General features: G+C 42.0%; 3 protein-coding genes and 1 long non-coding RNA gene across 20 annotated transcripts; 2 read left to right on the top strand and 2 right to left on the bottom strand.

Moving 5' to 3' along the window:
• Positions 1-544: 544 nt before the first annotated feature.
• LOC120789763 lies at positions 545-3,505 on the top strand. Its single transcript, XR_005707451.1, has 3 exons — positions 545-602; positions 1,908-1,962; positions 3,417-3,505. It is a non-coding gene; the product is annotated as an uncharacterized LOC120789763 (long non-coding RNA).
• On the bottom strand, positions 1,659-11,781 carry cdk13 (cyclin-dependent kinase 13). The gene is made up of 14 exons (XM_040126736.1): positions 9,620-11,781; positions 8,437-9,003; positions 8,159-8,317; positions 7,916-8,055; positions 7,541-7,711; positions 7,259-7,448; positions 7,078-7,134; positions 6,844-6,945; positions 6,656-6,733; positions 6,087-6,203; positions 5,861-5,992; positions 5,556-5,752; positions 4,347-4,847; positions 1,659-3,863 (listed from the first exon to the last, which is right to left on the bottom strand). Exons 1-14 carry the CDS (start codon positions 10,765-10,767, stop codon positions 3,163-3,165), a joined length of 4,260 nt encoding a protein of 1,419 aa, XP_039982670.1. The 5' UTR covers positions 10,768-11,781; the 3' UTR covers positions 1,659-3,162.
• A 4,705-nt stretch (positions 11,782-16,486) lies between these two features.
• Positions 16,487-20,161, bottom strand: ralaa (v-ral simian leukemia viral oncogene homolog Aa (ras related)). Of its 11 annotated transcripts, XM_040126408.1 has the most exons (6): positions 20,047-20,062; positions 19,752-19,954; positions 17,728-17,967; positions 17,419-17,627; positions 16,987-17,161; positions 16,487-16,873 (listed from the first exon to the last, which is right to left on the bottom strand). In XM_040126408.1, the coding sequence occupies exons 3-6, from the start codon at positions 17,839-17,841 to the stop codon at positions 16,751-16,753; spliced, it is 621 nt and encodes a 206-aa protein (XP_039982342.1). In that variant the 5' UTR covers positions 17,842-17,967; positions 19,752-19,954; positions 20,047-20,062; the 3' UTR covers positions 16,487-16,750. The 11 variants fall into 11 exon arrangements, with proteins under 11 accessions (XP_039982342.1, XP_039982341.1, XP_039982346.1 ...); XM_040126407.1 differs by lacking the exon at positions 19,752-19,954 and having other exon boundaries at positions 17,728-17,845; positions 20,047-20,161; XM_040126412.1 differs by lacking the exon at positions 19,752-19,954 and having other exon boundaries at positions 20,047-20,159.
• Positions 20,110-26,945, top strand: zgc:111976 (uncharacterized protein LOC553663 homolog). 7 transcript variants are annotated; one of them, XM_040126402.1, is made up of 17 exons: positions 20,110-20,234; positions 20,472-20,563; positions 21,823-21,898; positions 21,989-22,043; positions 22,190-22,316; positions 22,395-22,423; positions 22,614-22,685; positions 22,785-22,859; positions 23,225-23,301; positions 23,389-23,469; positions 23,620-23,731; positions 23,854-23,978; positions 24,156-24,277; positions 24,412-24,610; positions 24,713-24,808; positions 25,034-25,136; positions 25,421-26,942. In XM_040126402.1, the coding sequence occupies exons 2-17, from the start codon at positions 20,474-20,476 to the stop codon at positions 25,776-25,778; spliced, it is 1,797 nt and encodes a 598-aa protein (XP_039982336.1). In that variant the 5' UTR covers positions 20,110-20,234; positions 20,472-20,473; the 3' UTR covers positions 25,779-26,942. The 7 variants fall into 7 exon arrangements, with proteins under 7 accessions (XP_039982336.1, XP_039982335.1, XP_039982333.1 ...); XM_040126401.1 differs by having other exon boundaries at positions 23,611-23,731; positions 25,421-26,941; XM_040126399.1 differs by having other exon boundaries at positions 23,389-23,472; positions 23,611-23,731; positions 25,421-26,940.
• The last annotated feature ends 275 nt before the right edge of the window (positions 26,946-27,220 follow it).

The following is a 27,220-nucleotide window of genomic DNA, read 5'->3' as shown; positions in this document are numbered from 1 at the left end:
TCCTGCTCTTAAATGTGAGTTACCCTCTTAGGCGCCGCCAAATCAAACTGTCACTCTCTCTTTACACACTCACGTTGTTCAGATAAGCATTGTTGAAAACAACAGAAGTTTATTATAAACACTAGGCTGCATGTTTTTTGGGAATATGTGTCTGAAATGATGCGAAAAAACATCAAACTCTCTGAAAGGAAAGTGAATTCAGCGAATTGCCCAAAGTGTCAAACTATTCCTTTAAGAATTGGAACAAACATACACTGATTTGTTTTTTTACAGTAATGTTTAAATGTAGTATACATTTTCCTGTTACGTTAAAGTTGGCATCAGGCCACAAGAAATTAAATACTGTTTTATTTTTTATTCCTCGGATTTTGTAGGTGGGGACTCATTGAAACACCCTCATTTGGTTACCTGACAGGAGGTCATGTGACGTGTGGTAATCAGCTCACCTGTACACAGCTCCCCTTCTTCGGTGTGCTGAAAATGTTTGGACCCTGGTTTCAGAAACTCCATCGTAAAAAGCCTTTTTTTTTTTTTTTTGGGTTGCTGGAGTTCAGTCAACGTTTGAGCCTACGCACCCACTGCCAGGACAAAACAAACACCTGGTAAGTTTGACTGTGTTTGTCCATTAAGTTAACGCAAAAACAAAAGGAGCGGTTGTGAGCAGGTGAAACATTGTACTAAATTAATGTCAGGAGGCCTTGTTTTTTTTTAAATGGATTATAGCCCTGTTTGAATACACTTACCAAAATATGAAGAGAGATTCTTTGGTTAAAATCCATACTCTTCCATACCTTGCCTGCCTCCCTCTGGCCCGTCTCCCCAATCTCTCTCAATCTCTCCCCTCGTTAAATCATACCGACTGTTGGTTTCGATCAATCACACAAAAACCGCGATGCTGCCAGTCCCACTGAAGCTACCATACATTTTCCAGCAATCCATCATCCACGGCGTATTAATCACGGACGAGCTGCCATCCACGTTGTGAATTAGCTTTTTGCCGAACGGAACCCCTCTGAGATAATCACTTTTTCATCACCAGCAACGTGACGTGTGACAAATTCAGATGTGGATGTGATGGCAAAAAACAAAGGACAGATGTGTGTGGAGTGTGTCTCTTTGTTCAGCTGTGGCTGCCGTATGGTTTGTGCATCAAATCTTTTTTTATAAATCTACTGCCCTGTGTAATTTGTTACTGCCTTTAATGTCTACTTAGATGGCTATTACCAATATTTGAGTATTTTTGTAGTACACGTCCTGCACTTGGATCCTCCTGAAAGTAACGTCATGGCGTTTCTTCATGTTGTGGACCTTTTTTAAATAGTGATTAAATCGCCCCTGATGGGAAAAGTATAGAATTTCCATCTTTGCATCATGTTTCTTTCTAATTTGATTATACTTTTTGGTTTACTTTTTATCTAGCTGGATTGATGTACAATACGAATTGTTCCAACCGGATAAATATTTCTCTTAAGATTCAGTTTCATAAGTTTATCCTTGATTTGATACTACTTAGTGGTTTCTCCAAATGTCTCTTACAGCAAGCCAGCATTTAAATTTCTTTTTATTGAAACATGTGCAAGGAATCATAGTTTAGGAAGAAAAGAAAAAAAAATTGAGAGCCAGTCCTTATTTGATAAAGGTGAAAATGGCAAAAAGGTCTGCTGACATCCAGAAAAATTCATGTCAAAGTTGGCATTAAGTGGTAGCATTCAGGAGGACTGGTATGCGATCTTTGATAAACTATTTAACTCATACTTTGAACTTCGTGGAATAGTGCTTGAAGAATAAACATCCACTGGGAGCTGTCATCTATTGGAACATTTTTTTTTCTTCCTGACCGCCTGCATCTACGTTTGAGGGCGAGTCTTATTTTGTCTGAAACTTGACGTGTGCCGCTATCTCCCCAGCCAGGTCTCCCTTGAGAGTCTCTGTGGTGCTAACCGGGCTGTCTTTTGGCAAAAGGTGAGCACAAATGCAGCAAAAATGTCTGTTTGCGTTGTACTGACAATGAGCTCGTCCAGATACAACAGGAGCGGTGCGCATGCTTGTAGGTGTCACGATTTAGCGCCACTGAAGTTGAGGCTGCAGGCTAAGGTCTGTTGGTTTTGAGTAGGACTGACAGGCCAGTACATTTGCCTACAGATGCAGCACTGAATGTCAATCTGAAAATCACAGAAACCTTATTTGTTGCAATGAGCACACATTGCAGGGGTGCGTGTGTGCATGTGTTTTGTTAGACATGACACTGCCATCTAGTGGTGTGATCTATAAAGTCAACAAAGCCAATCACTGGTCACTGAGACCTTCAGTAACAATTGGGGTATTAAGAGACAGTAATACATTGTTGGCATTTCTTTAATAAACATTTGCCAAAGGAGGGGGGAAGGGGACAAAATCATTTTAGTACAAAAAAAAAAAAAAGTTTCCTTTTTGAACTCGGGTTATGTGTGTGTGTGTTTGCTCATGATTTTACAACACCTATTGGCAAAAAGGCAAGTGGAATTGAAAGTGAAACTTGCCTTTCTCCATTAAGTCGGATCTGATTTGCTGCAGTTGTCCAAGTGCTACCAGTCTGTCTGGAACTAACAGTCCTTTTCCTCACATAGCTCCCTGTGCTGATACCTAAGCCATCAACCCAATCAACTGAGTCGTCATTGTTTCAACTTAATCATGGCCATAAAAAGAGGACACTACATTACTGGTCATATTCCTAATTGTGCAGATAAAGCACATCATCCATTTGCTTTCATAGCTAAAATAGTTTCGGCCTACTTCAGTCAGTAGTGCAAAACATTAATACTACTCTGCCCTGGAGCAATTACAGACAGGCTAAGGTAGAGATTTAAAATGTACCTGCCTGATAAATGTACACTCAAAAAAGGTAAAAGTTTAATTTAAAAGACAGCAGAATAGATTACAAAAAAATATGAAAATGGTATGAGCAAGAAAAGCTCCTCCGGTGTTATTCCGCTGTCCTTCTGCAACGTACTCCACATTCCAGACTGAGGAGGAATGCGATGACTTACACAGATTTTAAGTTATTACAAACTGAGTGTGAATCTCCAGATCCCTCTGGTCTGGCCTGAGAGGCTTCAGGCTCAAAACAGAGTCCTCTAGCCTTTTGTCCATTGTCACAAACTGCCATTTCAGATTTCCAGTCTTTCAGAAAGGCATTCCTCGTCCTCGGATTGTTGCTGTTGAGTTCACGTGTGGGACAAAGCCTAGGGGTAGTGGTGGAGCCCCGACTTGAGAAGGGGAGCCCCAGGGTTGTCCTGGTGCCGGGATGGGTGGGGGAGGAGGTGCACTATCCTTTCTAGCCATGGCGTGGTTGTACAGGTGGATAGCGCCAGGGTTGGGCTGTCCCTCCACAGGTAAGGGGCTGTGATTGTACTCAAAACGGTGGTCCTTGTCCCCAGTGAACACCATGCTGCTGGGTGCAGTGGCTCCAGCCCCTTGAGGGAAGGGGTCTGGGTGGGCTGAGGCCAGAACCCCCGCACCAGACGAGGAGCCTGCGGCCTGGCCAGGTCCGCTGAACACTTCTCTCAGAGTGTGTGGAGGCAGGCCTCCACCTAACATGTGACCCATGTAGCTGTCCCCAAACCCTGCAGGTGTGAAGGGTGGAGGCGGTGGATGGTTGTACTCTCCCCCGTATCCAGGCCCTTCTGCAGTAGGGAGAGGGGGGTAGTCCGGTTCTGGAGGTCTCCCACCATCACCTCCACCTGCAGATGCAATGGGGGGAGCGTGGCCTGTCTTGGGCTCAGGTGGAGGCTGCCGGTAGTCCAGGTCAGCATGTGGAGGTGGTTCTGGAGGCTCAGGTGGTCTCTGGTCTGGGGGCAGGATTGACACTCCACCCACTTCAGACACTATAAAATGAAATTATAACACATTAGGTATTGCAGTGTACTGGAGTTTCAGTTTTTGTTTTATGTAATTCATTTATTTTGTTTCTGCTTCCTACCTCCTAAAACTATTTGTGTTGGCATAATGTGAATATCCCAGCTTCTTATCTCAGTCTTATCTTAATAAATGGTTTGGAAAAAGTCAATTTCTTGTTTCACACTAATTTTATTTGACAGACCTTCTGGGGGTATACTTTACTGGTTTTGATCATACTTGAAATACGCCATCTGCTGACCACTTTCCCTGGGAAGCATTCTTGGCCTAATCTGTTTTCATTATACATGATTTCATCTGGTAAACCAATGTTCTGTCACCGACATATGGTTAAAAACTTTTTTTTAAACAAATGGGGAAAAAAATTGGCTCGCAGGACCACAACTTAGAAAGAAAAACTGCAGTTTATGTCCAACTGTCTTACTGAACATATGTAACAGACAATGGCTTACCTGGAGAGACTGGGCTGGGTTCTGGAGGCTGTTTGACCTCCGGAGGTAGAAGAGGTCCTCCTGGTGCTGATCCTGCAGGGTTTGTGCTCTCTGTTCCTTCTACACCATCACCTGGTTCCTGCCTCTGGGCCTGTTGAGCTTGGAGGAGTTGAGCCAGTAGCATCGTCATGGCTGTCTGGGTGGCAGCTGCTGCCTCTCCTTCTGGAATACCTGATGGTGCAGACATGGGGGGTGAAGGAGGCTTGGGCATCGGGGGCGTGCGGGGCACTCCTGCAGGAGCAGCAGGCTGGGGAGGCTTGGCTGGTGTGGGTTGAGCAGGAGGCTCAGCTGGGTCAGTGGGAGCTAGGGCTTTGGAGAGCTGCTGTAGTGTCTCCTGGTTGACCTTTGTGCTCATTGACTGGACAAACTGGGCCGTGTTGACTGCGCTCTTGGACTGGCCGAGGAAGTTCAGGAGCACTGCCAGCTGCTCTTGCGTCAACTGGGAGTTTGGACCCTTTGGGTCTGTAAGAAGACCGAAAAATAACCTGAGCATGGAGGTTCATTCTTAACCTTTGGGACACACATCTGGGATGAAATCCTCAATGTTCATTTACCAGCTTTTCCTGGAGCCTTCAAATTTATGAGATTCAACTGAAAGCTCAATTTTTTAAATATTTTATTCAAGGAAAAATATTTCAGGTTCTGTGCATTTTTTTTGGGCACAAAACCTGCACAAGACCATATAATGTCAATTAAAATTACAATATCATTCTCCCAAAATGAATGGAAAAAAAGTCAAACTACAGGCCCATCTGGCCAGGTGTGAAGAAAACACCCAGTTAAACAGAACCCTAGAAGAGAGCTGACTAAATGAGCTTGGTTAAGTGTGTTGTCTATACACTTCTTCTCAAGTTTTCTGACCTTCAGAAGACACTGGAAAGATGGATTAAGTGAGTAGGTGAATGAATGAGTCATGTTTTGGAAGTGTTCTGAATTAAAGACCAATTACTCTGCAAAGCAACCACGTGACCTCTAAAACTGTCTTAAATTCAACTATATTTGAATATTTTTTTGCACCAATTGTACTTGTTTTTGTAAGTTCCATCATACTCAAAATCAGATTTGTTTGCCTAGCACCTCTCATACAGGTAAGTGTAACTCATAATGTTCTTTACCGGTGACTTACAAGCTAATAACGACTGTACAAATACAAATAATAATCAAACTCACCAAGCAGCGCAGAAGCAGCCGCATTCTGAGCTTTGATAACTCCAGGAGCAGGGAAGCCCTGGGGAGTGTTACTGCGGCTGTCGTCAAGGCCCAGCTCTTTACGGGGCGCCTTTGGGGCTGCCAGCTCCTCTGGCATCTGCTTCTGTCGCCGACGCTTCTTACTCCACAGCTCATGACAGTCCTGCCACAGTGGAAGGCTGGAGAAAGGGAAAAAGATAACATGGTGATAAAAATGTTACAGATTTGGTAGCCCCGGTTATACTCAGTAGGATCAACATGTTGATGAGACATGAACCAAAACATACTCTGGCGGGGGCATCTTGTCTGGGTCCACATCCTTGAGGAATTCACTGCCTAACGCTTGTTCAGCCGTGCAGCGTTTGCTGGGGTCCAGGTTTAACATGTGGTCAAACAGATCCAAGGCAGAAGGGGGGATGCTGAACAACAACAGAAGGACAAGGTCACAGAGTAAAATGCACTGCTGGTAGGCCCAAGCCAAAAATATATGATAAGACATTGACATTGACTTACAAAGCAAACTCTTCTCGTAACCGTCTCCTGTACTGTTTCTTTGGTTTCATGGTGTTGAAGAAGGGGAGCTTTATTACATCTGGCCAGACAGCAGGGCAGGGGCTGCCACATATTCGGCTAAAAGACAGAAAAACGGAAATTAATTTGTTAAAGCGAAATACAGTTTCTTTAAAGTGCACTTTTGCCTTCACTAGTTTATTTTCTTTTTCCCCTCTATGCTAACAGTGTTTTATCTTGCAAAGTTAGGAACTAAATGAGAAAACAAGTACAATTATACAGTTGTCTTCCTGCCATTATACAGATCACAGCTAAAAACTATGGATTTCTACTTTGACTACCTTCACCTTTTCTCTGCCTGTTAAGCCTATTAATTAAAAAAAATCTCATGGCTGCGTGGCGTTATGGTCAATTTAGACGATCAGTGTGAAAGTTGGTGCCACTTTTTCTTCCTGTTTTAGATAGCCTCTGGTTCAAGTTGGTGCACTGCTGCATGGGAACCAGTCTGGGATTCAAAACAAAAATCTAACAGTAAGACATTAACATTTTTACCTCATTTAGCCTTCACTTACCTGATAAGCTCTAACTGGGCAAGCTCCTGATTAGCTTGAAAGATGGGTTTCTTTGTGAACAGTTCTCCAAGAATACATCTATGACAGACAAAACAAGACAATATATGATTAAGAGACCTAATCACTGACACTGACCTGGTAGATAAGTAACAAATGTAAAATGATGTCCATAATACTACTGCTCTTACCCGCAGCTCCATACATCAATAGCAGGCGTGTACCTCTCTTCTCCCAGGAGCAGTTCTGGGGGCCGGTACCATAGTGTGATCACTTTATTGGTGTATGGCCGGCTGGAAATGAGTATACAGTTTATTGTCTTAAACCACACACAAGGGGGGAAATAAAACGATGAAGTTGAATTTTTGATACAACAAAGACGCTCAGCAGGCAGGATACATCTTGCTAGAATATATGCAACTCACCTCTCTTCAGAGTTATACAGCCGAGCAAGACCAAAGTCTGCGAGCTTTATTTGACCTCTGATTAGGAGAGAAAAAAAAAAAAGAAAAAAAGATTGAATCTAGCTGCAAAACATGTTTGACACTGTAAGAAAACATAGCAAGGGTTTCATTCTAGTTGGCTGAGGAGATCCTGAGGACCTACTTGTTGTTGAGCAGAATATTGGAGCACTTTATGTCTCTGTGCAGAAAGTTCTTCTTGTGGCAGTAATCAAGACCCTCCAGCAACTGTCGCATGAAGGACTTGATGTGGCTCTCGTTGAAATGGACCAGGCCAGACTCGAGCAAACCCATTAGGTCGTGATCCATGTATTCAAATACAAGATAAAAAGCACCTGAGATGGAAGGAAAAAAGATTTGGTCATCAAAAAATGCCCACATATTAGAGAAGACTATGTTGTAACTACGATACTACTACAAAACGTACCTTTATCATTTTTAAAATCCAGAGCATCCTCCTTGTCCGTGACAATCTCTTTCATGTTTATAATGCTCTTGTGGTTGAGTTGACGCAAAATTTTAATCTCTCTGATGGCTGTTATTGGGAAGCCTTCTTTTTCATTGTCCAGTCGAACTTTCTTCAAAGCCACCATTTCAGCTATGAAACAGAAGAAAGAACTGCACCTCAAAACTAGATCATGGGCTGGTCTTACCCTAAACAGACCCAATGACAATTTGCACTTCCAATCAAGAAAAAACTTCAACCACCTTTATTTTACATGTACAGAACATTGACAGTGGATCCACGTTTACAGTTGTGACGTGGAATTTACAAATGAAAATATTTCTTCAAAACACTTACCTGTGTCTTTGTCTTTAGCTTTGTACACCTGTCCATAGGTGCCTTCCCCTGTGATTCCGATGATCTCAAACTTGTCCACACAGCGTTTGCCCCAATCTATCTCTGTTTCCTTAATCTCACCATATCTTGGGCCGCAAATTCTGGAAATTACGAGACAATATTTCAAAGGAAGCTAAGTGAATATACAACAAACAGTAGCAAAGCAGAAGATGATAGAGCACCATGTAATGCGCCATAACATACTTAGGTCTCCGGCGAAGTGTTTGGGACTTTTTGTCCTCAAGTGGGCTGTGCGGGGAGGATGTGCCACCAGGCAGTTCAGGGGGGAGAGGCAGGTCAGTCAGAAGTTGACGGGCCTTTCTCTCTGACTTTTTCTTCCCTGAGAGCGAGCTGTCTTTCAAGCTGATAGCAAGAAAATGCAGGAAATAGAGAGACAAAGTATGCGTGAGTAAGTCCAGACAAACAAGTATAAAGGTGCATAAAAATTATAGGTCAACTGATCCAACAACACACACACATACCCTTCTCCTTTGTCCATGTGCTCAAGAACAGTTTGGGGCAATGGTAGGGATGACAGAGAAGAAATGAGTGGACCAGTGGCTCGTTCCTTGTCTTTGCCCTGTCCAGATGCCGGTGCTTTCCTCTTGTCCCGATGTACAGAGTCATCCCTCCCCTTTCCGTCTCTGTCCTTGCTGGTCTGGTGCTCAGTGGTCCTCTTGGATGACCTGTCAGAGGGAGACTGGGGCTGGCTGGATGTTGGGGTTCTGGGACCTTTCTCTGGTTGAGGTGGAGAGGGAGGGCGGCCCTTCCTGGATGTGTGGTTAGACTTTGGACTCGGTAGGGGAGCAGATGAGGAACCCTTGGTTGGAGTAGATGTGTTGCTGGAGTTCTTGGCCTTGGCAGCTGCTTCTGCAGCTTTAGCCTTTTTCTGCTTACTGAGTTCAGCAGCAAGACTACTTTTGAAGGTGAGCGTGCTTGGTGAGAGGCTAGAGGGGCGACTGCGGGAGCGAGAGTGGCGGTGACGGCTGCGAGAACGTGAATGCCTTGAGGATGTATATGGACTTCTGCTACGTGACCTTGCAGATCGCCTGGGGAAAAAAAAATGACAGACAGCTTTGCATATTTTGTTCTACATTACAAACTTTTCAATGATTGCTTCATTTACTTGCATGAGATGAAAAAAAATCTAGCGTATACCTAAGTTCAAAGAGTGCTGTGCCATGAACAGAAATATATCAAGCAAGTTATTACAGCCATTCTACCAATTGCACAATATCATACTCAGGGACTTTTCTCTCACTTAATGGACTGGTTGTTAAAAAGGCTTTTGGAGTTGCATAGGCGTGCCAGAAAATATTGAAAGAAAACATGCGGCCTCAATAAATCTTAAACTTTGTCCATGTTTGGGTTGCACATTAATTTAAAACTAAAAAATTACAACCGCTGTTTCGTAGGGTTAATGCCAAGCCGGTATAAAATGTATTAAAAAATGAATAAAATCTGTACTGAATTCAGTAGAGCTAAGATTGTGCAAATAAGTGTTTCATTAAGAGGCAAAATTCTTGCATAATCCTGAAACATTATCCGTTAAATCTGAAGCACTGCTTGGTTATTACAACAAATCAAATGAACACATCATACCATTAGAGCACAGCCAACATATTAAATACACCTCATCCTATTAGCTGCTTTGTAAGAACTCACCTGACATCTGGACTTGGGCTCAGGGACTTCCTGTATGGACTTCGTGACCTCCTGCGGTTTCCATAAGGACTCGAACCAAACTCTCCCTGTTCGTACGGACTGTGTCGGCCATAACTCGGTGACCTGCGCCAGTTCACTGGGCTCACAGGGGATCGCTTCCGTTTGTTGCTGGAGTATGAACTGGGTGACTTTGGCATGCTATATGCCCCATACACATCTACATCCCGGCTGTAATATGTGGAACTGGGAGAGAGTCTTTTGCTCCCATAAGTTGGACTTCTTCTAGATATCAGCTGGTTATAACCACCAGGAGACTGGTAGCTATATGAGTATGACGTCCCATAGGGACTTTCTGCTTTAAAACCAGGACTTCTCCTGTATGCCCTGAGGTCTTCACGGTCATCTCTGTAAGACTGTGGAGCATCTCTGTACGCAGACGGGGGCTCTTTATCAGATCTTGTTTTACTTCTGTGCCTTTTTGAATCCTTTTTATCTGCAGATTGTGAGGGCTGAGATGTAGATGTCCTTTTACCATTTCTGTCATTGCTCCTTGTAGTGTCTCTGTGATTTTTTGGGCCACTTAGGCTACTTCCACTCCGAGCTTTTGAGGAGTCTCTCTCACGGCTCTGACGGTCTTTTTTCCTCCCTGGCTCCTTCTCTTGCTTGCTCCTCTCAGATGGTCCTCTTGTTTGTTCGTCCTTGCTGAGGCACGCTGCCTCCCGGTCTCTCGGCTGACCTCTGTCTGGGGTTGCTGGTCCATTATAGTCAACGAAGTCAACATCGCTGAGTCGGTCCACTGAGAGCCGGTCAGCACGGGGGTCATGTTTAGGAGAGGGGCTCCCAGAAAATCGCTCTGACTGGGAGCTCACGTCATCATACTCTACCAATGTGCGAAGTTCAACCTCTTTTTCATAAGTGCTTTTTCGGTCATTGTCAGGGTCTTCTGTTGTACCGGTATGCCACAAGTCTTTTTCCTTGGCCTGTCTGCGCTTCTTTCTCCTAGAATCCGACGACCGCCTCGTCTCACGGTGTCTCTCTCGCTGAGCAGCACCGCTCCCTGGTTTACTACGCCTATCCTGCCTGTTAGCATTTCTCTGTGCAGAGGGGCTCCGTCCCCGACCCTCGCGAAGCGCGTCTGAATTAGGCATTTATCTACACAATAAACGCTATAGCCACGTTGAGAACAATCTTTATATTATATACTTTACCTAAGCTATGTCCCTTGTTGTGTCGCGGAACAAAACATTGGGATAGCTGTGTAACAGGCTAGTTAGCTAACGCTACCGCTATTTCACAATTGGACAGGCAGCCAGCTAGCTAGCTAAATCACAAGCTTAACATTAGCATTACAACGCTAGCACGATTGAGGTTGTAGATAGAGTGAGTTATCCCAGGTGGAAATTAATGACACTTAGTGCCAACAGATTCCGTCACATAAAATCCACAATATGGTGCTTAGTTATAAAGCCATTCGATACTCAACCATTGTACTCCAGGACGGACATCTCCCAGATCTGCTAGCTATTGCCAGTCGAGTTAGCCAGCTAGCCTCCACTAGCTAACTGTGTCCAGCTACACAGTCGCCTTCCATTTCATGGTCAAAGCACAGGCCCGGAGCTCCTCCAAATTTAAAAACTAGTTCTTCTAAAATGTTGCAGTTCATGCAAGCATGTAAATCCATTCGCCGGATAGTGTTAAAGTGGAAGTAAAAAAACTCCGTCTCCTCCTCACAAACTTCTTCTCGCCTTCCATCACACTCCAGTGTGCAACAAGGAAGTGAATAGCACGCGAGTTGGCTGGATAGCCGACGCTAGCTTGCTAACCGCTAGCAACTTAGCCAGCTAGCTTTCTTTTCTCCTTGCGTGGAGTTCAAGACAACTCAGTCAAGATGCAATAAAACAATGCCATTCAAAAACATGTCTGCTTCCACGTTTCCTGCCGGGCTGTTGCTCCCTCTGACAACCACATTGTCCAAAAGTAGCACGCGTCTCTCGGGGCAAAATGGCTCAAGAATCCTTTGGATTTATTTCAAAATACTGCAACTTTGTTCGCAATGTGGCTAACGGTACAGCTCGCCTGGGCCCAGACAAGCTTTCAAACTACAGGCCCTTGTGCGTCGGTGTGAACCAATGGTACGCGTGTGCGTCATCCAGCTCGGCGTCTGCGTCACCGCCAAGGGAAACCCCTACTTTCGAACTACAGCAGCAATTCCTGCCAGATAACTGAAGATAGCGGAATAAAACTTGGTTATTGCCATGGGAATTCTGTGCACCTCGTAAGGTCTAGAAACACGCTTTAAAATCCTACTTAACACGTACACCGCTAATGTTGGTAATATATTTTGAATGTATACACCCCAGGATTGATGTGATGATTACAATGGGAAAATGCATTATTTACAAATGTCGTTTTTCTTAAAAAAAATTACAAATATTTTGTTTTCCTTCATGATTTTACATATTTTGTAAACTCTCTAAATGTCATTAAAAGAGATTATATGCACAATTAATTATTTTCAGTGTCATTGTCCTTCCCATTTAGTTTTTTCTTTCATAAGAGATTTAATTTAGAACCTTATTATTCCTTTAATTTTTTTTATTAATTTTATTATCAGTATTATTACTTGATTTATTTTACTTTACTTCTTTATATTTACCATAGATTATCTTAAAGACATACTGTGCCTTAACGTATATTAATGTACGGCCTTTGCACACTTGGACTTTTCATATTTTACTAATGTAAATCTTATTTTTTTTACATGTGCTTGAAAAAATCTGAAATAGATGTCAGGTTGCAGTCGTCCTGTAACCGATGTTATGTGTGGCAATGTTATATGACAATGACAATGCTATCAAAAAAGAAAATATAACTCCACGATAACATGAATTTAAAATGCTACATTAACAAATGCATACAACAATTAGTGTCTTCTTTTCCATGCACTCGGACGCAGTACTAGATGATTTGAAAACTGGCTTTACATACATTAATTAAGGAATTATTTGTCTGATTCTCTCGTAAACAGCATACACACAATTGTCCAAATATTCACTAAACAGAAAAAAATAAGAAAACCGAAACAAAAACAGTCCAGCCTGGGGGAAAAAAATGTTTATATATATATATATATATATATATATATATATGTATACATATGTATATATATATATATATATATATATATATATGTATACATATGTATATATATCTAAAATAAGATCAAATAGAACATATTGTGGTTTGAAACCCAACACAAACAAGGAGTTGTGCATAAAATTGAAGTATGGCACAGGAAAAAAAAAACACTAAAAATTGATATAACTTATTTCCACTGTTGCCCCAAATCAGACTGCTGTGCCTCTACACACTGAGGTTACAGACCTGCAGATTTTTTTTTGTAGGTATTACTATTTATAAAGAGTACACTTTTACTAAAATACTAATATACATATATGTAATAATAAAGTCCATTCAAAAAGCTCTCTTTCCTTTTCCTTCTTCCTACTCCTTTTCTTGTAGCTCATGTTATCTGGAAAATACTCGTACATCCACAAAATGTTACCAATATTCTACACTGGGCAATGCAGGTCTTCCGAAACACTTAAACGCTTAACAAGCCCCATTGTTATAAAACAACATATATGAACTGCAATGTGGCCATGTCTGCACTATGGTAAATCAATACCTACCCTTCCCATCCTCCATGACATTGGCATAGTCAAGCATTTGGAAGACCCTACATACGCAGCACAAAGAATCAGTGTGAATGTGTAAACACAGAGATACGAGCTGCGCCAAGCTATCTCTGCTTGAAAACACGTTATAGTTCAACAAGGACAACTTAGCAATGTCAAATTCTTCCTTAATAAACTAATAAAAATAACAGTCAGCCTCTTCACTGTAATATAAGTCAAGACATAAATGTTCACACAAAGAATACCTGAGTACATCTGGAAAATGTTATTAGTAATATCCACTTTATTTGCCATTTCCAAATAACTCACAAAAAAAAAAATGAATTGAAATGTAAGCTTCACCTCTTGCATTCACAAACAGGCTACATTAGTGGTTATGTTTAAAATAAGTAAACACAGAGGAAACATTTAACTGATGGCATACGTACAACCATCCAATCAATGACATAGATATCATTTTTTTTTTTTTTTTTTTTATTCCAAGGGTATTTATATAAAAGGCAAAACAAGTTATCTGAATACCCAGTCGGACAATTTGCTCATAGCTAATCATACAGACGTTTGTTTTAGTATCCAGCTGAAAATATTTGGGCCATCAAGTCTATTAAACTATTCATGATGACAAAGAAAAAGAACGATTATGAATTACGTTCGCTTCTGAAAAAAAAAAAAAAAAAAAGCACTGAAACAAGATTGAGACTGCGCTAAGCCAATGTTGGTGTAAGCAAGCACTGTGGTCACTTAATGTACACTAGCTTCTGCAATCATCAACAATGTAGACACACAGCACTTGACGTAACGGCCATAGGCTAAGGAAGGTATGCCGTAACACACTGTGATTCTTACATTGTACGTCAGTTTTTGTGCCTGCCACTTTAGCTTTCGGGGCTGTTTCAGTCATGGTGTGGTGTACTGGAGGTTAGCCCTTACAATATATATAAGCCAAACTACTTTCCAAAACATTTTGATGCCATGGGTTCCTAATATTTTGGGTTTGATTTTTGCCTCACAGCCTGCCACATATCCAGTCTCACCTTCCCATTTTCGAAACTCTTAAACTCTCTACGGTGTGCTTTTCAGTAAATATGAAATTCCATTGACGTTTTTGTGCATTACTGCCCCCCCCCAAACAAAGCCTGTAATCGAAGCCACGAATTCTTTAGTATTCATCTAGTAACTCCGGATTTTCTAAGCTGTGGTCACATCTCTGTACAGCATTCGAGTTCAAGTGCTTCTACTTCTGGAAGTTTGCTGACACTGACAACGTTTTCATCTATTTCCAAGTCTCTCGCTCTCTTTGCATTTACAACAGTGGTTTTTGCATAGACTCCAGCGTTGGGCATCCTACTGGCTGGGGAACTCCTTTAATGTAAATGGTGGGCAGCTACTGTTGGCAATGCGCGCACACACACATTTACTCTTATGTTTATGACCTGAACTGGATCAGAGCAAAAAGTGGCACAAAAAAAAACAAAACAAAAAAAACAAAAAAAAAACCAACTCTGGATGGTTGTCGGACTTTAATAACATATTGAAAAAATTAAATAAGTTATTTTAAATAAGTTAGAAGTTTTGTGGTTGAAAAAGAGAGTGGCTCAGTTATAAAAGGAAACTAAGAAAATTGAAGTGTAGATTTCATGGTGTGTTTTGGTCAGTGCAATTTAGCTGTTAATCATGTACTGCATTCTCATTTTGCCGATTCTTACGCTTGCTTGTGAAATTATTCAACTACATCAGCAAGACCAAAAGGTACTTCATTAAGATGTCACGTCAGCATTTTAACATAGGGTAGGCTCACATAAAATGTAACAAAAAGGTAAACAAAGTAGAATGTCAGTGACATCTAAACTCTGCACATCATTGGCAGCCTAAAATTACAGGCAAACAGGGTGAGCATGTGTGGATTATTCACATTCACAATGGACAGAGAGGCAACAGTGATGCACTGTACATGAATTACTAAAGCCCTCGTAACCTTGCATTTCGTTCCCAGGCCATTTAGAATGTAATCCTATCGCTTCCCCTGACACCCCTTCAACTTTTGCCTCCATCTGTTTTACAAAGATAGTTTCTGCACAAAAACTGCGGTACTTACTACTGGTGCTCACCATAGCAAGTTGTCATTCACTTCAATTAAAAAGCGGGCACTTGTTTCTACTAGCTAGTGTATTTCTTTGGTGTCTGAGAGCAACTTTTTTGGACAGGTACCACCCACTTTACTTCTATCCAGCCTGCATTCATTTGACATTTAGTGCTTTAAAATTGATCTATTAATTTATTCCCACTTTTGTCCCAACTTTAAGATATACATTTAAATAAAAAAAAAAAGAGGGGAATCATATGTCTGAGCCCGTAAAAGTAAAACTGGCCAAAGAAATCTCTACATGTCTGGAAGCAATTGATTTTATCACGATGTGTTATAGACAGTAGGTAAAGGATGTAGTGTTATGGAATCACCGTTTATCAGAGCACCAGGGATTCCGTCATCGCAAACAAAGGCAATGAAAGTCATTAGCCGACGTGAGGTAAAACTTCTGAAATGTTAGAATTGAAAAGAGTTCAAGTGTTGTAAAATCCCTCACAGATTTAAGGGTTATGATCAACGTTTTTTGTGCATTTGTGAAGACTCAACAAAGCCACTGGAAGGGGAAAGAAAGGAGAAACGTTAGTGCGCTTATCTTACACTGGTTGATATGACAGAAGAGAAGGAAAGAAAGAAAAAGCCTGACTTCACACATAAAAATAAGTGTTGGTAACCATACCACATAGTAAAACTGAGATGTAAACGACAAATAGGAATGGCATCATATTTCAGCTCTGGCTTAGTTCACGCAATGATCTTTCAATGAAAATGCTTCCAAGATTCACCAGTGCAATGTACATTTCCTCGGTGGCACTTGATGAATTCTGGGTTGACACTACACTGCTGAGTCTGTTAAGACACATTTCCTACCAAAGACGGAGGACTAATTATATGAAGTGGGGCTTTCCAGTATTGAGCTCCAGTTATATTTTTACCCATTTAAACCTTGGCTCTGACACTTTCATTTTATCTTTTCTTTTGAACTTGCACTGCACAGTTGTCTGAATATATTATACACACCAAACTTTACAATGAAAGGTTTTTTAACATTTCAGGGCTTAGCCCCTTGTCAAGCTTAGGCCTAAATTAAAACACCATCCATTTATTACACACTGTAATGTGGTCAGAGTAAGAGAGAGAGAGAGAGTACATAAGTTATTTGGAGTGTCAGCACATAAAAAGTTAGAGCTATAAATGGTGTATGGAGTGCCACCTTACTACTCCCTGACACACGGTCAGATGTCCTGTTAGCCAGGAACAGAAAGTCATGGTCAGGTATGGGCACAAAATAAATGCAAAAGTCTGAGAAATGTATATGTACATAAGCAGCTATCCTGCTCTCTTTTACCACTATAAAATACAGCATCTCTCTCTAATTCTCTTGGCCAAACTTTTACTTTTCTTCTTCCCGTTTTTCTCTTTGCTGTCCTCCATTTTCCTTGCCCGGATCTCTCTCATCAAGTCAAAGAACACCTGTTAAAAAACAATAGCATAAAAAAAAAGGTTCACATTTCTCTGATATATATCAATTAAGTTTACACAACAATAGCCGAGTCGAGGCTTATCTTTCGCCAAATCGGACTAACCTTGTCAACATTGGCACGGGTTTTGGCAGAAGTCTCCACATAGCACACGCCCCACTGCTCGGCGCGTGCCTTCGCCTCATCTGCGCTCACCTGCCGTCGGTCGTCCAAGTCTGACTTGTTACCAACCAAGAGAAAGGGCACATTCTCATCCTCCTTCACTCGCAGAATCTGCTCTCTGCAAATCAGGACATGTCATTCTAGCATGATTTATGTAAATAAACAGACCACTGACTTAAAGCATTACGTCCATCACAGATCAAGAAGTCCAAATTACATGTCTTTGATGAGGTTCCAAAATGTCACAAAAAAAAAAAAAATAATCTCAGCATTTTTTGTAAAGCATTTGAGTGTCAAAAAATATGTCACCGTAAATCTTATTCAATTTGAATGATTGAGAAAGTATTGCATTGAAATAAAAGTATGCTAATGCACCTGAAGTCTACTGTTGCTGCAAAAGATTCCAGTTCTGTGATGGAAAATACACAGAGGAAACCCTCGCCACTGCGGAAGTAGTTATCTCGGATGGCTGCATAGTCCTCTTGTCCAGCCGTGTCAAGGATGTCAATCTGCACCTCCTCTCCATCCAGCACCACTTTCTTCCTGTAACTATCTGCTTTGGTCGGCTCATAGTCCTCAACAAACTAGGAGGGGGAGGGGGAAGGATTCATTATACCAACCAGAACTTTTTCACCACAAAAACTAGTGAATTTTAACTTGACAGCTGTGGTGCAAGTTGCTCACCTCATCATACATGAACTGGAGAGTGAGCGCCGATTTCCCAACTCCTCCACTGCCCACCATAATTACCTTGTGAAGGGCTAGAGAGTTCTGCCCCTTTGGCTTAGCAGCTGCCATGGCTCTGTGTATCGAGAGATCGGAGTGTGAAAGGGAGAAAGTTCAAGGTGGAGGGAAGGATTGTGAAATGAAGGAGGGTAAAATCAGTCTCAACTGCCGCTGCAACAAAAGGCTGAATGATTATGCCTGGGGAGACATAGAGGGAAAAGAGAGAAAGCAGTTGTAAGATGGTTCATCATCACTTCTCGGGCTCTAGATTCCATTTCTGCAGTTAAGTTGCATAACCATCATTGTGTCTCCTAGCAATAAATCCCACTACAATAAAAACCTTAACCAAAACAAACAGCCATTACACTACAAATGTAGTGCAGGGGATTATTCTCTTTACCTTGCTAAGACTACAGCAAATACAGAAGGATAATGACCACTGGGACTAGATTGATTCATTAGAAACTGCTTCATAATCAGTATTTTTCATTACCACTCCTTCCCTGCAGCTATGTGCTTGCAGAAAGATTAAATGTCTCTAAAATGTAAAAGCCACAGAAATCGGTTTCATTACTGGAAAAGGTAACACTGATAAAATCCAAATAATTTATTATTTATCATTCCTCCCTTTAAATATCTGCATGAACATTTAAAAAAGAAAAGGAAAAAAAGTCGGCCAGAAAGGTGCATTCATGGTCAGTCCTATAGATCAGCAAAACAGCAAATCAGAGGCTATCTTACAAATGCTAACCAAAGAGGAACCCGTGAAAGCCATTTAGCAGAGAAACAAAACTTTCCCTATACTTCCGACAATATTTTTTTCCAAACTCCGGATGAAACCTGACACATGCCGCCGCGATTTAGTGATCAGTTTCCCATACCGGACTGTCCACGACGACTACGGGAACAACATGATGTCAAGAAGTGTGCGCTACTGTCCGTTCCTTTCGCGGGGCAACACAGACTTACTGGGATCAGGGATAAATACGGGAATGCGGCCAATAGGTCATTATGCAAAATTAACAAAATGGTCTATGCACTGAAATTCAACGTTACGATTTAGTACTGAAGCCAACGTCCTTTAACCTTAAACATTTAACCCCCCCACAGTATGGAAATACATCTCCTAACAAATGATGTTATGGTTATATAATAATACGCCACATGCATCCATGTTTAACATTATAGGTAACGTACAGAGAGCGAAAAGGGCAGTTGCACGGATGGATATCTTGTTACCAGCTCAAAGCTTTTAGGTCCAGAAGAAACGTTTGCAATGAAACAATTTCGAAACAAAGTTGAGTGATCAAGATCACAAGAGGAACGCAACGGCAAGAACAGGCATTTAGGTCACAATTACGAGCAGAAAATTAGGCGTAATGTCATCAATCCCGCTCCGCAAATCTATCAGCGGATCATTACTTGGCAATTAACAGCTAAATAACGCTAATAAAAACAGGCACGCCAAGAATTCAATAAGATGGTCTACGCTGTTAGATGAGAAAGTGAGGATTTTACCTTATTATTAGAACAACAAAAATGACAAATAACAATGCACAATACTCTAATTATCATGATAACTTATTAGCAAGTTAGCTGCTGACATGTCAGGCTGACTACAGTGGGCGATGCGGCTAACAAGCTAACTAACCTACCGAGCAGATTAACCTGACCGCCACCTAAACGTTAATTGCAATCTGGGGAAGCTCAAAATGAAGGCAGCGGCTCAGACGACTGGTAAAAAAAAAAAGGGCAAATTCATAAAACCAGACACCCAGCAACAGATGTTCGGGCGATGCTCTCGAACTCAGCAGCTCCCTCCCCGCTAGCCAGCCCAGCTTCGGGTGGCAACACAGGCGAAAGGCTAGCAAGCGACACAACAAGCAGCTAATCACAACTAAATGATGCGACGAGAAAAGAGACCGAGCAGAGCGAGCGGCGGCCGCTGCGACAACGGCGTCTGTGTGCACACCATCGCCTACCGGTAAATCTGACAGCGTTCACCTTGGCACGGAGTTTTTGGACGAACGCTGAATTGCGGTGGCAAAAGGCGGAGACTCAGCTAGCTACTCGTTAGCTCATGGCTAGCTCCGTGGCTAACTCCGGAGGCTTGGCTGGTAGCTGTTAGCAAGGAGACTGACTGCACGTCCTGTGGGCTCGACTCTGTCTGACAACGCCCGCCCGCCTGGGAGAACCAGATGACATCCACTTTTACTTTTATTTGAATGTAACAATAAATTTCTCATTTAAAAAAAAAAACAACAAATCATTGCCTACTTTTTGACATGTGTTTGATTGTCTGCGTGTCTTAACATTACACAAAACACAATACAGATTAAGGGCAGTGGGTTGTGCTTGCCATATAATTGCTTAATTGGCTAATCCGCATTTAAATGTTGTCACGTTTGTTCGTGAGGAGATCCTCTGTCAAGTCAGCAACAGTGAAATAGACTTTCACCAGCCAGGTAACGTTGGTTTAAGTGTTTTAGTAAAAAAAAAAAAAAATGAGCATGGCCGACTGCAAACCAAATCCAAACAAACAAGTAACTGTTTATTTTTAATTAAAAAAAAAATAAAAAAAATGGTTGTCCACTAAAAAGGTGTATTTTAAGGTTTCCAGAAATTGAAGAAATGGCATTACGAATTTAAAAGTGTGGATACTGTAGTTTCAGATTTTATTTTTTTAATTTGTTCTCCTTCAGAAATGAAGGCAAAGTCAGTCATTTCTGCCCTGCACCTGAAGTTTGCACAGAGGACTTGGAATGACACTTTTCAGCTTGTCCGAAGATGCATGGTGAGGCAAATTCCAGTCATTTCACTATCTCTGGTCTTCCTCTCGCGTGCTTTATTTTCATCACCTTGACTCTTTGGTTAGTTTTACCACCCCCTCCTTTTTTTTAATGGAAATTATGGAAATCATCTAAAATTCCTATGAGCAGGGTTATTTCGGACTATCCCCTTATTTGCCCTTTGTGGAGAAAAGTGCTAATTCCAGTATATTACACTGGTTACTGGGCGGCTTTTCTAATATGATGATGTGCCACGAATCAGGAACTGGTGAGGTGATGCACTGAGAATGAGATCATGTATCCTGGAACACACAAGTCTCTGTTGTTACATCAATGCAATGTCTAAGCATTGAAGGTTGTTACATCTTTACTTGGATCCACTTCTTAAAAACCACATGTCACAGTATTTGTAGTAAGGCTTTTGAAACAAACAAAAAAAAGGTTGCTCGACTGTGTGTTCTTATTTTAATCAGGCTTCTTTGCAGCCTTGGCTTTGAATGGCCTCCTTTTTTGCCAGGACATTTACTGTCTGTCGCTTTAAGGCATTTGATTTTGCAATATTTAAACAGATATATCATTATGCTCCATTGGTTGGAATATGTTCGACTTGTAGAGATATATATCACTTAGCTATAGGTTTAGGGGTCCAAACATGCAAAGCTTCATAGATTCCAACGTAGTTAACGCTCAAAGCCAAAAAAAACAAAGTCTACAAAGTGCTCTAAAGTGTATTAGCTGTAGTTATTTGTATCCTGAGGCTCTTGAGGAGAGGGTGGGTTAGTTTTCTTTAGATTTGTCATGGTTGGAGCAGCAGGGTAGATGATACTTTTGGATTAATACACAGTGGAGCTTGGCAGTGGTCAGTCTCTGGAGCCTAGTAAAGAAACTTGATTACTCGGTGGTCTGAAGTGATGTGTGGTCCAAAGGGACAAGGCAGATGGGGTTAGTCATACGGTTTCTTGCCAGCTCTGATGCTTAAAAAGCACTCTTGTAAGACCAGTCTCCTCTAAAATTAAGCGCTAAGGGCGATGCATTTTATCTCGAGAGGCCCAGGTACATAAAGATTACACCCATCCCCAAGTGCAAAGCATCCAAATGTCAACATTTCCCTTTGCTGTGGTGTCACGCAGTCTGTGTTGCATGAAGGGATGGGCTAACAGGACTGAAGACTGTTTATACAAGGATGACATTGCCACACAACTGGGTCGTTGTTGTGTGTGTTTTCTTTTTTTTTTTTTTCCTTCTTCCCTTTGTCTCCTCATAGGAGAAATCCAGAGATGAGTCCAAACCCTGTGAGCTGCTGGTTAGATCCCTGGAAAGGCTCCAGGAAGAGTTTGATGGTAGATACAGAATCATCCGTATGTTGTTTATTTATTTCAGTACATGCATTTCACCTCACCTGCGAGTAAGTCCGGCTCTGTACGTTTCAGCGTCCTCAATGAATACCATGAGATCTCGTCTTGAAATGATAGCCAGACAACAAGGGTAAAGAGTTGACTAATCAGTGCAGTTTTTTCTTTTCCTCTTATATTCGACATTTCTAGGCATTTGATATCTGACTTCATACCTGTCAGTCTATGAATATACCGCGGTGACGCCCATTTTCTTCCCTATTCGCGTTTCCTGTCTAGGATGGGCTTTCACATTACTGAGGCCACGTGCTACCTCACCGCTGACTTATTCTACCTGGAGGTGGTATTGGTGCCGCGTGGCGGGGTGGAGGAGGTAAAGGTGGCCCCGCACGGAGGACCCCCCGTTGTGAGTGCTGCCTCCAACAAGCCATTCACAGCACTCCCCTTTAACTGCGTATGTTAATAAAATGAAATTGTCTTGCAGCCCAGCGAGTCCCTTCTGCAGCTGCTGAGGTGAGAGGTAGACCGATGGTAAATTTAGATTTTTTTTTTTTTTTTTTTGACATTTCACGCGTAGCCAGCGGTGCTGCTGGCCGCTCAACTATAGAGATGAAGATGACAGAAGCTATTAAAATGATTACCTAAAGATGAATCAACTGAGATCCACGTGCTAGTTTTGCTGCTTTTTCGGCTGTCCACACAGGTTGAAGAATTTTGCCGACTTCTCCGTGAAATTGGCAGGCCTCTTCACCCAGTACAACGTCCCTGGAGACAAGTACACGCCCTAAAACTTTTTTTATCTTGCATAATTTTGGGCTTCTTGTAATCACATCTATTTCTGTATTTTGTTTTGTTTTTTTTGCCCCCCCCCCAGTGATATCAAATTAAAACTGTTTAAATCTCTGCAACACCTCGGGAAAGACTTGCAGCAAATATCGCATTTGCCAAGGTGAGCAACACGCAACGCAAATTACCTAAAAACTTGTTCTGCAAACTAGAGCTCAGACGATCAGGTGATGATGATTTTGTCGCTTTGAAACTTAAGCAGCATCTATTTTGATAATCAATTAATTGTTCGAGACATTTTTCCTGGCTACAACTTCTCATATATGAGGATTTGCTGTTTTTTATATCATATGATTTGTAAATGAAATATTTTTCTTAGGTTTTGAATGATCGGATGAAAATAGCAATTTAAGGACATCACTTTGATCACTAGGAAGTAGTGATGGGCATTTTTATCAATAAACTTAATGATTAATCGAGGAAATAATCATTATTTGCAAATTGGAATTACAGTTTTTCTGCTTTCAGGGCACCAAAGGACTGTGACCCCCAAATGGACATGATTAACAATGGCAGGATTGGGTGTTTAATAGCCGGAAAAGAAGGTACAGACGCAAAAATATCACTTTTATAGACACGCATTTGATTTAATTGTTTTTAGATTTTAAATTGACCAAATTTTCTCATTCTAGATTGCCCCCTTACTATCCAGTTCTATATCAACCCGACTGATGTCAAGAAAACAGATGCCGAACAAATGCAGACTTCGCTAGGTGGTAAACTAAAGTCGTGAACTAACAGACCTGATCATTTTGCTTCTGAATGCAGTGTTTGAATGCAAGTTCCTAGAAACATCTAAGGCTTTAAAGGGCCTTAACGAATGTAGATTTACCCCCCCCCTCAAATTTTTGAAGAAATAACAGATATGAAGGCAGTTGTCCAGGCAGCCCAGGTGACCGTCGGTGTCAGCGACGTAACCCACCAGCTGCAGATGGCATCTGTGATTCCGCAGCCTCCACAGCTGGATCCCCAGGGGTGACGTCTTTTTTTTTTTTTATTGCTTAATCTCTCACTCATCAGGGCACTGTTCATTTCATGTCCCACAGTGGATGTGGATGTCCGTGCCAGTGGTATTATGAAACTGTGTCCTGTGGCAGTTATCCCGTGTTCCTGCCGTTGAACGAGGTGCCAAATGAGACGCTGCCGGCCTGCTTTGTCCTCAAACTGCAGCCAGCCATACCCATGACGATGTCCTTCGTAAACAAGCTGAGCCAAATTACACGTGTGGGAGCTTTTCACATGAAATATTGCATAAAACGTGCACTTTATTTTCTTTTCACATGTGATGTATGTAAAGATACTTTTTTTTCTTTTTTCTTAAGTCTCTATTGAAAGAAGTAGCTCTCAAGCATCACCTCATCGCATACTATGCTGTTCTTCCTCCTGTGATATTTCACAGATGTGACCATACCAGATGTTGACCTGCAGTGGGCACCCTTACCTAAGCTTCTGGTTAGAGGTTCACCGAGTCCAAACAGCCACGGGGAGACATTAGATGAGCAGGATATTATTTTTACAGCGGTCTGTATGCTTTGCTTTAAAGGTCAATACACTGGTGTTAAGCTCAATACAAAACATAATTGGGCTCAAGCTAAATTATTATGCAAGCCTTAGATGTAATACGTGACCTAAAAGGAATCGATACTCCTCTCCAGTTTCTTCCTGGTGGCGCGATGCACAGTTACATTCTGCCTGGAGCTGCATGGGAGGCGCCCGCACAGAGAGGAGCCGTGAGGGACAGTATTCCCTTCACCCACCCTGCCCACGTCCCGCCTGTGCTGGAGCTGCTGCGTCATCAGTGTCTTATTAACACCCTGCTGAGAAGCTGTATCACTTCTCAGCATGCCACTCCAGGTAGGAGGAGTTTTACATTACAACATCACAGGCAATATGGAGATGTTTTTTTTTTTTGTTTTTCAGTTATGTAATGGCTGTATTGATAAATCTTGTTACCAGGTTCAGTTTGTGACCTGCACTTCGAAGTCCTTCCAGAGTCTGACACCAGCTTTTCTGTGACTTTCCACCCACCCGCCGCTGACTCCCTCGCTGTTTGTGAGCATTTACCACCGAATATGAATTATAATTTTTTTTTTTTTTTTTTTAAACTACTAAAGAATCTCAGTTGTTGCATGAGGGCAAAAAGTGTCAGCTACAGCTGCAATGATTAGTTGATTGACAGAAGATTAATAAGCAGTGTGTGTAATTAATGGTCAGGCGAATAGCAGATATGACACAAATCTGACTTGTATGACTCACGGGTGCATTTCTGTCCTTTAGTGCTGGTGAACACATCAGATTCTCGTCAGATTACCTGCAGCCTGTTTGGAGCAGGAACGTGCGACCCGTCCTTGGATCAGTACATCTCCACTGTTATGAAGAGGTGTGTCTCTGATGACGAAACGCTCCCTCCTTGCTATGCGGTTGCATGCATGTAATTGACAGCTCTGGGCCTCCCTCCTTTAGTAGGGTCAATACTGCAGCAACAGAAATATGAAAATGAAGTGATTTTCAGTGTGATGTCTTGACAAGATCAGTAGTTTCAAAAGATGTAAACAGAATTAAACTGTGCCACCTTTTGCCTTCTAGCCTTAATCTCTCCTCGTGTGTGTGTGTGTGTGTGTGTGTGTGTGTGTGTGTGTGTGTGTGTTTGTCTTCTGGATTCAGGTGCATGTCCATTCCTGTGACCCTGAGGACATTATACAGTAAGCTCGAGGGAATCGCCTCCGCCCCACATTCTCCCGGCCGCCCGGCCTCCACAGAGGCCGAAGGTGACCACTCGGCTCCCCCGGGTACCGCTGCGACAGACACCGACAGCGCCCCGACCAAGTTGTCCCCGAGTGCAGCTGTGCCAGAGGACAGCGTCAGCGTTTCCGGCTCAGCCTGCTATGCCATGTCTGTCGCCGATTCTGAGCTTCCTCCTGAAATAAATACGAGTCCTGCCGCCGACCTTTACCCATTCACTCCTGTGGGTGTGTGTTCACATTGGATGGGCAACAATGGTCAGCTGTCAGAGCTAACCTAAACTGGTTTGCGATGTCCTAAAGTGTTTTAAAATGTGTGGGTTTTTAAAAATATATATATATTTTTGAAGAATTTAATAAATATTTAGGTAAAGCAGCTGTTTTCCTCACTCATCAAATTAGTATAACTTGCATTGTTTTGGTCTTTTTTTTATTTTTATTTTTATTTTTTGGTCTGAAGATGCTGCCAAACTGCAGCAGTTTGAATTCGTTAGCGTATGATCTCCTGCAGGAGGCTGAAGCGTTTCTTTGCTATGCATTCCAGTGTGGCAGAGATTACTGGCTGTAAAGGTTTGAGGTTTGGCATTTGACCTCTCTCTCTCACACAGCCAAGGGTCCAGTCGATCGGTACCATGTGAGCCAATCAGACACTGTTAGGGTACATAATGCATTCTTGACGGTTCGTAATAATAAAGTAGAGCTCGACACACACGTTAAAATAAGCAAGTAGCTCTCTTGGATGCATAAATAACATCAAGGATACGGCTTCAGCGCGTCTTTCGTGCGTCTGATCGACATAAAAAGTGAAGAAATGTTTTTTAGCTCTTGAGCACTTTCAGTCACTAAGTCATTTTTTCCCTTTTGAGAAAATAAAGTTTTTTTTGCACAATGAAGAAACGACATTTGGTGTGAAAATGTGGGAGTCGAGTACCTCGGTGGAATGGAAACTCCACGGTAACAAATCTCCTGATTACCGCAAAGCACCCTGCGCCCAATTCTGCTTTTCCTGGGTGCCTGCCAAGATGGCTACCAATATAGCCAAAATATAACTAGTCTGTGTACTATCAATTATTCTGCCGACTGATGCAGAGAAGCAAATATGTGGCCCCATAAAACCCCGTGTAGATGACTCCAGACTTTTGATCCGTTGGCTGTGTGCAATTAGAAAGGAATTTAACATGTACTTAGAATATTAAGTGAACTGTCAGCACCCGACAACTGGTCTTGTCCAGTGTTTACTTCTGGGTATCCAATGAGCTGTATGGCTGCTAATTATAGAATCTTTCCAACACGGGTGGTTAAAGTATTCTCTTCTGTCAGTAGGCCTCCATCCTTTAGAACACATGAGAGCTCGTGTGCCCTCGGTTCTGATGGGGGGGGGGGGATACATCTGGTAAAAGATACCTGTTACGACTTAACATATAAATATAAATGAAATGTGTAATGGAGAATAATCCCAATTGGGATAGAGACTGCTTCCATTCTGTGTGCTAGTGCTGCAGACTACGATTGTTTTTACAATAATAAAAGGTTTAGTATGAAACAATTTGTCCTCTTTTTTTTTTCAGTGCGTGCAATGAGCCACTCGTGTGCAACAGCGAGTAGTAATGTGTTATAATTTCACTGCTTCTGTGGCACAGCCTCTGTGGCCCGTCGTTGCCTTATCTTTTTTTAAATATCCACATCTCCCTCCCTGGTCTGCGGTCGCTTTAAATCCAGATCC

This window comes from Xiphias gladius, chromosome 5 (assembly GCF_016859285.1).
Source record: "Xiphias gladius isolate SHS-SW01 ecotype Sanya breed wild chromosome 5, ASM1685928v1, whole genome shotgun sequence".
Taxonomy (NCBI): Eukaryota; Metazoa; Chordata; class Actinopteri; order Istiophoriformes; family Xiphiidae; genus Xiphias; species Xiphias gladius.
This window is presented reverse-complemented; position numbering and strand designations above follow the sequence as displayed.